General features: G+C 45.5%; 1 protein-coding gene across 1 annotated transcript in view; it reads left to right on the forward strand.

The window, feature by feature from the left end:
- Nucleotides 1–11216, forward strand: part of LOC114070151 (EF-hand and coiled-coil domain-containing protein 1-like) — a 15526-nt gene extending 4310 nt beyond the window's left edge. The window contains exons 3-6 of the mRNA XM_027907399.1: nt 78–243; nt 6164–6322; nt 8457–8526; nt 10001–11216. Of these exons, the coding sequence (XP_027763200.1) occupies nt 106–243; nt 6164–6322; nt 8457–8526; nt 10001–10134 (501 nt within the window). The 5' untranslated portion in view covers nt 78–105 and the 3' untranslated portion in view covers nt 10135–11216. The remainder of the gene's footprint in view (nt 1–77; nt 244–6163; nt 6323–8456; nt 8527–10000) is intronic.
- The last annotated feature ends 264 nt before the right edge of the window (nt 11217–11480 follow it).

The raw sequence follows: 11480 nt of genomic DNA on the forward strand, positions 1-11480 counted from the left end.
TCCTCACACGCCTTCAAATCCAGGCCCTTCCTATCCCCGCTGGTGTCACTGACCTTCTGCCTTTAATGCCCATCCAGGTGTGATGGAAAGAGCTGGAAGAAGCTGATGCCTTACCTGGAGAGCAGCAGCACTGCTGGCTGTGAGGCAGCCCCTGCAGAGCCCCCCGAGGGGCTCCCTCAGCTCCCGGGGCAGCTGGAGCCCGGGGACCACGGGGGGAAAAACCTGGAACCACACATGGAAGAGGTAATGAGCGTGGAAGAGTTATTTGTGTCTTTATGGAGCTGAATGTTTATATATCTATATTTATTCTGGTCATTCTGCTCTCTGTTGCTGGTGTCTCTCACTTGTCAGCTCAAACATCTCATGCTTTCCTCTTGTACTGCATTTGGAGTTTGGTTCCTGCCTGAAACGGCCTTTGGAGGGTGAGATGTGCATCCAGCCTCCCTGGGAGCACAGCAGTTTAGCAATAAATCCCTCCAGCTGACTCAGACTCAGGAACTCACTGTTTTGGAATCCTTTGGAGCAAATCAGCCAGTTTATTCTGGCTGTTTCTTGGGCCTAGAGCAATATATTTATAAATGTAAATAAAATTAGTTAGGTTAAGTTATAATAATATGATATAATTATAAATATTATAAATAATATAATTATAATTATAAATATTATAAATAATAATATTTAAATAAATATATTATATATAATCAAATAAATATAAATAAAAATAAATAATAATAATTAAATATTTTATTATATAATAATATAATGTAATATAGAATAGAATATATAATAGTATAATTATAATATAATATAATGTAATGTAATATAATATTAATTAGGTTTAGTTATAAAATTAATTAGGTTCAGCAGCATGTCCAGCTCCCTTTCAGCAGAGGTTATAACCATGTAGTCAAAAGTCTCAGTGCCATATCCCAGCAGTGCCATGTGATCTTACTCCTTGAATACTGCAAACAGCAGCCACTGATGGGCACAGGTTGCAGTGCCAGCAATCCTTCTGTGAAACAAAAACAGTGCAGGTGCATTTCTCCTCAGCTTCAGTTAGTGCTTGTTCAGTATTTTATGCTCCATCTTTGAACAAAGCATAAAGATTTCAGTAGTTCTGAAAGGATTCTATGAATCAGTAAAATATTTAAAGGGTAAAATATTCAACTTCTTTAAACATCGCCATCGCTTGTGATTTATCAGTATTTCATATTATTTTCTCCCTTGACTAAATGAGTTTATTTCTGAGGGGAAAAAATTAAAACCAGGATAAAATCCTACTTGTGTCTTACCCAGTTTGCAGCATTCAGTGACAACTTCCCCCTGCAATATTCCTTAGAGCAACACAAAGCTTCCTTCTGTGCCTCTGAGCACCAGCCCACAGAAAAACCTTCCTCTAGGTAGTGCCACTTTTAATCCCTTTTTCCACAGTTACTCTTCTTCTGCTGTACCGTATTGCCCTCTTTTTCATCTCTGCTGATGGATTTTAGTTCTGTGCACCTTGTTTGGAAAAGCACCATTATCAATAGATTGGTACAGAATTCCAGAAGGAAAATGGAATTTGCTGGTCTCGATTTAAAGACAAGCAGGGAGGCACCAACTCACTGCAACAGGAATTAGGTATCAGCAGGATTAATCATTTGGAGCCTGTTAGGAATTTATTCTTAAGCCCTTCTACTTTTATTAAGCCAGTATTTACACTTGTGTGCAGTTATAGGGGAAGGGGGTGATGCTACAAAACAGACACACAAATAATAAGTAATTCCTTTTAAAAAGGTGTCTGCTCCTGTAATCAGCAGAAAGCAAACTGGAAGGCTGAGAAGTGCTCTGTATCGAGTACCTTGGAAATAAATATCTTGACTTCATAAATAGACCACCAACACTTTTCTCTGAACCTGACAAAATTACCTTATGCATTGTTCTATTTACTTGTATTTGCACCTGCTCAGGGCTCAGAATTAGACAAGTAACAACAAGGCCAACAAGCAACAACCTCAGCAGGCAAGTGAAGGGCAGCACTCTCAGATGCTGCTTGGTAATTGCTTCAGTCTAAGGCCTGTAAAACCAGAGGATGCAAGAGCTCTGAAATTTGTCATGTCTAGGAAGTTCTGCTTTCCAACAGCCCAACATTTAAAAATAGCTTCTGCTGAAGGCAGGGTGTTGACCTGGGGATGATGGATGGAGAAAACACGAGTGATTCTGAGAATAAAGTGATATCCTGCCAAGGGTAGTGTTGCAAAGAGATGTCAATTATTTTCTGTAAATGCTTGCACACAAACTGCCAGCCTAATTAAAAAGACAATTATTTTATGACCCATAGAGGGTCAAATGAGAAGTTCATCCCAACATCATGGACCTTCAGCTGCTCAGAGAAGAGCAAAGAGAAGCAGTGCAGGGGGTGTTCCCAGGGCAGTGGGGACAGACACCTCCTGAGCTGGGTGTGGGATGGAGCACCCTGTTTAATGGCCAGGATTGGAGCTGTTCACCCTGGATTTTGCACTTGGGAACCAGCAGATGATTTTTCCCTCATCGTTTTGCAGACTCTTCCTCCCAGAACTGCTCCCTCAGTTATCACCATTCCTGATCTGCCTTGGTAGAGGAGCCTTTACCTACCCCTGTTATTCTGTTTGATTCTTCCACGTACTTTCCAAGCTCTATTACTCTTTTTTTGAGTGACAACAGTTGTGTTTAGTATTCTAGTGCGCTGGCTGCTGAGCTGTGTTCAGGAGGTTCCAGACCCTCTGGATCTCCCTCCCACCATCACTGCATTCCTACAGCATGGTGTGCCTTTCCTACCTGCCTCCCTTTGCAGTACTGACACTGAATTTCATCTGATCTTTTATTGCCCAGAGCTATTCCACATTCGTGAACTCCTGCTCTAATTCTTTACAGGCAGCTTTGGTTTTGATTGCCCCCCAGAAAATTGTATTGACACCAAACTTAACCACTTTGCCATGCACTTTTTTAATTTATGACTGTGCTGAACAGTTCAGGTGTTAGCCCAGCTCCTTGTGAGACCCTGAGAATGATCAAGGAACCCTCAGTCCTGGTCTCTGTGCTCTGCCCCAGGGTTTAACCAGCCCTAAATCTGGCAGGATCTGTGCTCCTGCCCTGCGGCAATGAATATTTTTTTTTTTTTTTAGTCTTTGGTGATGAATCTTGTCCAAAGCTTTTTGCAGATTTGAAACACACCCTTGTCAACTGAGTTAACATCATTCATATATATTCATAAACCCTTCCGGAGAAATCCTATAGATTCTTCACTGTGTTCTTCTGTGGATTCACCAAGTGCCTCCTCCATTCCAGTTCCTATCCATTGCCTGGCAGATTTACTGATTTGAGGGGGTTTGCTGTTCCTCAGACCATCCCAAAAACTGGTGCTCCATTTGCCATTCTTCAGTCCTCCGAGGGGGACATGATTTAGAAGATAAATTGCACAGCACAGTTCAGCACTTCAGTCTGTCCTTCTGCTACTGTTTTCTTCCCTTTTTGAAAATGTTTCTCAGGTTCATTGCTTGTAAAAACTGCCCCTTCAGCTTCTGTGCCGAGCACAACACAATGATTTTATCTCACATTCCCTAGGGGATTTTGGCATATTAATTATTAATTTTCCTGAACATATTTGTACCCACTACTCCAAAGCTCAGGTTTGCCCTGTGACATTCCCCCCCTTTTTAGAAGAGAGTTGGGTACCAGCAGCTGACTTTTCCCTAGAGCTTGAATTGGGCAAAGTAATATTTGCATTTCACAAACAAGGCTCAGATCCCCAGCCAGGCTTTGCTGAGGGACTTGGACAGAGCTAAGAACAAACCTGCTCCTCTGAGCCCCGTGGCTTAACTGCTGACCATCCTGATCCCCTCAGGATCCAGGTTTCAAAAGCAGGTTATGCTTAATTATTTTCTGTAGTGTTGAGGTGACATCAGGTGCCCAGCTGGGGAGAACAGGTTGGGAGGATGTTTTAATGGTGCACTGAGCTGCTTTCTCCTCAAGCAGTTAAAGACCACCATTGCACACCCACGTGTGCAAATGAAACACAGGCATCAGGAGGTCAGCAGCCCTGCAGGTGGCCAGGTGGCTGCCGAGGTGTAATTGGTGGGGGAAGCAGTCTGTGAGCAGTTTACAGCACGGGAGACACGGTGCAGATACAGGTACAGTGGGCTCTGTGGGAGCAGTGCAGACCAAGAGGAGGAAAAGGCAGCAGTAACAAGAACAAATGCAGTCCATTTTCCCTCTCTGGTATTTGAGATGACCCTGCCTTGGCTGCGCAGGGGACCAGAACAGCTCCCTAGGGGTGTAGAATCACAGAATAGAACCAGAGAACCGTTTAGGTTGGAAAACCCCCTAAAACCATCGAGTCCAACCATCCCCCAGCTCTGCCAAGGCCACCACTAACCCACGTCCCCAAGTGCCACATCCACACAGCTTTCAAATCCGTGCAGGGATGGGGACTCCTCCCCTGCCCTGGGCAGCTGTGCCAGGGCTGGACAGCCCTTTTGGTGAAGAAATTTTCCCAGTATCCAATCTAAACCTCCCCTGGTGCAACTTGAGGCCATTTCCATCTTACCTGGGAGAAGAGACCCAGCCCCACCTGCTGAAACCTCCAAAAGGTGCCTGTCAGGAGCAGTAAGGTCCCCCCTGAGCCCCCTTTGCTCCAGCCCAGTTCCCTGGGCTGCTCTCCCGAGGTTTGTGCTCCAGCCCCTTCCCTGGTGGGATTCACAAAGCACAGACAATCTGCACTGTGGTGAGGGAAAACACACACTGAATTCACTCCTCTGCAGACAGGGCAGATGAAATCACTGCTTGGCAGATGGACCAGAGGAAGGGATTTCAAACCTCTGGAGCTGCTGCAGCGCTCCCAGGGCATGGAGAGGGTGGGGGGAGCTGATGGAACAGGCTGGTCTCCATCTGATGGAGGAATAAGTGCCAATTAACACACCCCATCAGCACTGTCAGAGAATAAAATGACCTTCTAAAAGGCGTGGTGTGGATCAGGGGTCATTTTCTTTTTCACTCTGATAACACTTGTGTTTTAGGGAACTGAAGTTCCCTCTCATTTGTTAAAATTCATTAGGGTGCAATTTACACTGACACACACACAAATCTACTCTCTCCTTATTTCTAAACCTGCAAGGAAGATAAAAAGATGACAACAAAAAGGGATTATCAAAGCCAGCACAGTTGGCATTTACCCTACATGATTTTATTTTTCAGTGTAAAGTTAATGAATATATGTTGATTGTGTTTGCAAGAAAAAACTGCAAAAAAAAAAGGTACAATTTTAGTATCAGGCACAATAATGGTTGGTAGGTTTACTTTTATTAATAAACCTGGAACCTCTCAGTGCTCTCAACAGTTTAAAATTAATAATTTAAGTGCTATATTTTTTGAATAATGCTTTTCAGGCTCTTTTTAGCAATTTGGCCATGTGTCTGCCACAGGCCTGGCTCTGTGACAGACAAAGGTATTTACTTTTACAAATGGTGTGGCAGCTTTGTAGTTCAAAATATGTCACTTTTAGGTTTTACATTGGAACAAAAAGCAAACCTGAACATTTTTTTTTTCACAGAGAGGTCTGAGACAACTGACAGGTCAGTTGAGCTCTGCAAGGTCCAGGTCTGAGGAGACTCCTCTTGCCCAGGATTTCTGAACTGTCCAGGTCTTGCTGAGTCTGGACATGCTGCCAGTGTTTAGCAGAGCCAAAACCCTTTTTTTTTTAATTCCTTAAGACACTTTTTTTTTTCTTCTTCTTTTACCAAAATTCTTTAAAGACATTAGCTTTAAAGACATAACCTTCTTGTTTCACTGCACGTCCAGATGATTGCTATGTGGGATTGCAAGACAAAGATAGGATAACCTTAGTGAGGGCACACGAGTGGGTTGTGCTTTGGGGAGGAAAGGGGAATGAAAAAGATTGGGAAGCTGAAATAGCAGTAATAGTATTTAAAACTTCTGAATGATCTGCCTGCACCCAGTGTTGAGTGAATTGTATCCATTTCCCAACAATTATTGATTCCTGTGGGATGTTAAAGAAATGTCCTTCCTTTCAAGAGACTCTTGTGGAGTGAACTGGCATTTGCCACATAGAGGGGGAAACTCAGCTTTGCAATTCTTGGGCAAGAAAGGAAAAGCTCCAGGGCTTTTCACTGCCTGTGTCCCTGTCCAGGTGAAAGTCCCAGTGCTGGGGGAGCTGCAGCAGAAGGTGGAGGAAGCCGAGCTGTTGAAGATGGAGCTGCAGATGCTGGAGACGGAGAGAGTGAGGCTGTCGCTGGTGGAAGAAAAGCTCCTGGATGTTTTACAGCTTCTTCAACAACTCCGAGACTTGGTAAGGCAAGACAGCAGTCCTGAGACTTACAACTGGGGTTTATAGTGTCCTTAGAACTGCTTTTATAGTGTCCTTAGAACTGCTTTTATAGTGTCCTTAGAACTGCTTTTTATAGTGTCCTTCCCAAACCAAAGAGTACATTCATCCCTTCTATTTAAGTGCAAAATCCTTCACAGCACGACATGTTTTTCCATGTGTGTGCCCTGGGAAGTGCCTGGTGATTGCAGAAAGCTGGGGCTGACTTTCTGAGAGAAGCCCAGAGGTCTCCTTGAAGCTGAATCTCAAGGCTTTTTACCCTCTAAACAAACATTTGGAGGAAACTAGGAAAACGAAAATAGTGAGGAATCAGATTCTATCAGATTTATTTGTCCTTCTAGGGCAGGGCATTCTAATATAAGACTGAGTCAGTATTAAAGGGATAACCCCCTCTTTTATACAGCAATGAGGCATTTTTTGAACAAAGTTTCTTACCCAATTCATAATCCAACCATGAGCTTCCCAAAACTGATGCAGTAACACCTCAGCAGTACATCCAGTACAGCAGCTCAGCCCTCAGGAAGAGGAGTTTGAATCTCCTGCTTGGGACTGATAATGGTCACCAAAAGAGAGGAAAACTGGATGATCTGCAGGACACTGAGTGTGTTGGGAGCTGCACTGGACTGTCACCAACTGATTCCTTGGGTAATCAGTTCTGAGCCCAGTCTGGGTGAGGTGAGACTGGTTCCTCAGACCATCATTTTGCTTTGTTTGAGGTCCACGAATGCTCCACTGGTGAATCCAAGGAGCAAGTGCAATCCCTCATCACTCTGTCACTTCTTTTAGCACTTGACATCGAAGTTCTACTTTCATACTGCAAGTCTGACACGTGTGTCAGTAAGAATCCAGTGAAGGATTAAACTAGTAAAGACTGTGACTGGCAACAAGCATGATAACCTTTTGTGTCAGGCCTGACCAGCGTGTCATTCACTGGTCAGTTGTATTCTCACAAATCATCTCTGCTCAGGGACAGCCCATCACGCAACATACCCCATCTCAGTGACAGCAGCACCTGCTGCTAATCCCTGCTGGCAACATCCAACATGATCACTCACAGCATCCCCAGGGCAGCTCACAAGAGTCCCCTGTGCCCCTGATGGGATGTACTTCAGACAAAAAAAAGCTTATCCAGCAGAACCCGTGGGTTTAGGTGTCACTTGCCCACCATATTCACCTTCATGTTTTAAATATCCCGAGCCCCTCACTTGCAGCAGGAGGTGCCACAAGCCCTGGCTGTGTCCACAGGCACACACAGCCCTGGTGGGACTGTTTAAAGCTCCCCCTGTGCTGCAGAGCCCACATGTGAGCCCAGCCTGGCACGAAGTGCTGTGCCCTGTGCACAGTGCCCCGGGCAGCCGAGCAGATGACACAGCAGTGGCAGTGGCAGTGAGAGCAGGACCAGCGCTGCCTGCACTGCAGGGGTGCAGCATCTTTCTCCCAGAGCTGCTGCCACCCATTTTCCCCTCCTGGAGTTGGAACAGGACCGAGGTGTCCCTGTAGATCCAGGCTCTCCAAGTGCTCATTAGTCTGGTTGCCAGCCCATGTCCCAGAATCACACAGCATGGGAGGACAGTCTGCTTCCCCAGGCACGTGATGTAATGGCCCAGCAGATTTCTTATGTAAAGCTACCACTGGAAAAGGCCATCCAAATCCCAAGTAGTCTTTACAATGCTCTTACTTTGGCTAATATTGATTGCATCCCAAGATACACCACCAGGTCCATCCGTGCACATCCCACCCAGGCCTGGCAGACACTCAACAAGCCCTTGCTGTGCATGCCCTGCTTGCATTTCTTGCCCTCTAGATTTCTTTAGGCACAGCTCTGGAAAATTCTGTATTTTTCCACTGAACAGTTGCTATTTCTCTTTCTACAACCACATGAATGAATTGCAGCCCTCCACAACCTGCTATTATCTGGGCAGTGTGTAAGATAAAAATGCTCGATAGTGAAGCAAACATGCAGTCTTGTGTTACTCAGGACTCAGTTTCATTTTGGTTTACCTTGCCAATGCGAATGCCCTGCACACAGGTTTTGTTGCATACATGTAAACTGGTGGGGGATGTGTTTGTGCCATAACATTGGTTTGGTTTTTTACAGAACATCTCCAAGAGAGCCCTGGGGAAAATCCTGCTGAGCACTCTGGAATCCTGCCGTGCCCCCCAGCCTGGTAAGCAAATAAATCATGTGTAAGGCTCAAAAGGATCCTTTTGGGACAAATACCAGATAATACACAGATGAAGAGGAAAAAGATATTTCGAATACTGGGCTTACAGGCTGGGGAGAATGAAGTACTTTGTGAGGAGACTACCTATAGAAAGTGATGCTTTCTAGCCTGTGGCACATTAAAAACATCCAGGGCACTCGTTTAGAAAAATTTTAGGCAGAATTTTGCCTTAGGAGAGCAACTCAGCACCCCACTAATGTTTGCAGATGATATGAGCAAGTGGAAAACATGACCATGTGAGGCAACTATTTATGGGGTTTGCCATCCCACTGTGTGTTGAATTCCTCTGCTGCCACACTAACCAGATACACAAATCACAATAGTTCTGTGCAGAAACCACACCAGACCTGCACTCCTCTAATAACAACAACCTTTGGTGCTGCTCTTATGAAGATTAAACTTGCAGACTCTGTCCCTTGACAGTGCTCTGTTGTGCCAGGGCTGCCTTTGCAGGAGCCACACAGGGATCAGAGCCCCAAAGATGAGGTTTGATTACTTTGCTCCCATCAGCAGAACATTTGTACTTACCTTCCAGAAATGAACAGCCTGTACCAAGAACATGGCTCAGAGGTGCTTTTAAAATAGGCAGGCAGGAGTCGAAGACAAGGTTATAAAAGACCAGATGCGCCCTGGGGGGTTAGATTTGGAGAATTTCATTTACAGGGATTAGCAAACCCTCCTGGGTTTTGCAGCTTCAAAGCCACGTTGTTACTCCTGCCCAGAAATCCAGGGCACAGGTTGTGCTGTTCCAGCACAGAGGAAGCAGAGAAGGAGGCAAAGACTTTTTAGGCTCCAGGACACCAACACAGAGGGGAACTGAGCCACAGGTCTGGTGGGTGCTCTTCTGGTGAGAACAGAAGAGACTGTTTATATTCACAGCACACATTGCCCAGAAGATCCTGCTACAGGAACACGGACTGAAGTGATGCTGCTGAAACAGAGCCCTGGAACAGCAGCACAACTCAGCTCCCTAAACCTCCAGGCAGGGCCCTCTGTGCCCTCTGCACCACCAGTGCCATGCACAGCTCACCTGCTCTGCTCCCACTGCTTGGCTCTGCACTTGGCAGGAGTTCAGCAGCTCTCCTAAGTGTTTGTAATCAAACATCTTGCCTTGGCCGTCCAAGTGGATGGTTGGAATGGCAGCTCTCAGTTGTGACATGAAATAGTCTTTGTTCACACCGTATGTGACACCTCAGTGGGCAGAGTATGAAGGAAGAGAACTGGCAGAGAAAACAGTCAAGCACAGTTTTGCTCACGTTTTTTTTATGGGCAGGAATTCATTATTTGGTAGCAAAATTTAGACATTTTATGATAATTACTTGAAATGGCACCTACGAAGAAAGGAGCTTGTTATGATTGTGAAACTCAACTGTCTGTCTCCGTTCCAATGCTAATGTTTGCCATTTTCTCTTAAAAGGCAAAGCCCACCTGTTTGAAGTCCTGGATACCCTGCAGCAGGAGCTGGCAGGCTGTGAACTCCTCCACCAGGAGCCCCTGGAGCAGGGGCAGAGCCCCCAGTCCCTGTCCAACCCCCTGGTGATCTCGTGCTGAGCCGCAGCACCAGCGACTGCACTGCCCAACATCGCCCTGGGCATCGCACAGGGGTGGGCACAGCGCCCAGCTCAGCCACCCCCATGCTGCCCAAGGGCACCTGAGGGGTCCAGCTCTGCCATCCGAGCTGTGGTGCCCCGGGAAGGACAGCAGATCCTCTGGGAAGGGCAGCAGATCCTTGGCTGGTTCCCAGCCCTGTCTCAGGGAGGGGTCAGTCCTGTCTCCCTGGAACATCCCCATCCCTGGAGGTGGCTCTGGGACTGTCCTGGTTCACCACAAGAAACTGTTCCAGCCACACTCACCTGCCCACTGAGCTCTGCAGCCCTGTGAGCTGGGCACAGTTGTTAGCTCTGGTGCCAGCCTGTGTTATCCCTGGTGAGGAAACAGCTTCCTGAAGGTACAGCTGACGGTGACTGTGGGACAAACACACACAGCTGGGTGTGCCAGCAGGGCAGCTTTTAAAGGCTTTGTATTTCTGATTCAATTATTCACCTTATTTAACTCTGAAGTTTGATTTGTTATTGCTCTGCTGCATTTTATATTTGCAATTACAGGGATGCCTTAGAAATCTGCAGCAGTCTCTCCTGACAGCAGTCAGGCTTTACATAAAAAATCAAATTTAACTGCTTGAAAAATGTCCAAAGCAATCTTGTTCCCAGGCTCTCAGAGAAAGGAAGGGTTGGAAAATTCTCTGTGCAAAGCCGTTGTTGTCACGATGGCAAACGACACGTGCAGGGCACAACTTGGTTCTCAGGTTTAATTTCTCTCAATGCCACTGAGCAGACACAAAGCCAGACCCCACAAGCAGGAAGATTAGTTTCGAAAGCTGGGCCTAATTACAGTGCCACACAATAATTTAACCAGCAATAAAACAATTCCTGGGGACAAAAGTACAAAAATAGGTTGATTCCAAGATGCTTTCGCTGTTTCATTCAGCTGGCAAACACAGAAATGGAAGCAGCAGAGTTCCTAAGTGATCCCACTGAATTTATGTTATTAAAGGATACACTGTAGATTGTTTAAGAATGTGGAATGATTTGCCTGAGAGAATGCCACCCAGGAAATTAGACCATTCAACTGTGCCTGTATGATTTTCTCCCATGAAAATGGTTTTACACAGGAAAAAAGTCCACAATTCAGTCTGGGGGATAAGAAGATTTCTATTCTTTCTCTTCAGAATACACTGTGTAGCTCACACACAACTCCATTAAAAACTGTGCTACATCAGAGCCCTGTTGCTAACCAAAATTTGCATTATTTTCATTTTACAGGAGAAAAAAATATGTTTTGCAAACAATGAAACAAAATGAAACAAACTCTGTTCAGTGGTGTTTTACCTGGTTGAG

The sequence above is a fragment of the Empidonax traillii genome, unplaced genomic scaffold, assembly GCF_003031625.1.
Source record: "Empidonax traillii isolate 1590-97213 ecotype Southwest subspecies unplaced genomic scaffold, ASM303162v1 scaffold1450:size106763, whole genome shotgun sequence".
Lineage (NCBI taxonomy): Eukaryota > Metazoa > Chordata > Aves > Passeriformes > Tyrannidae > Empidonax > Empidonax traillii.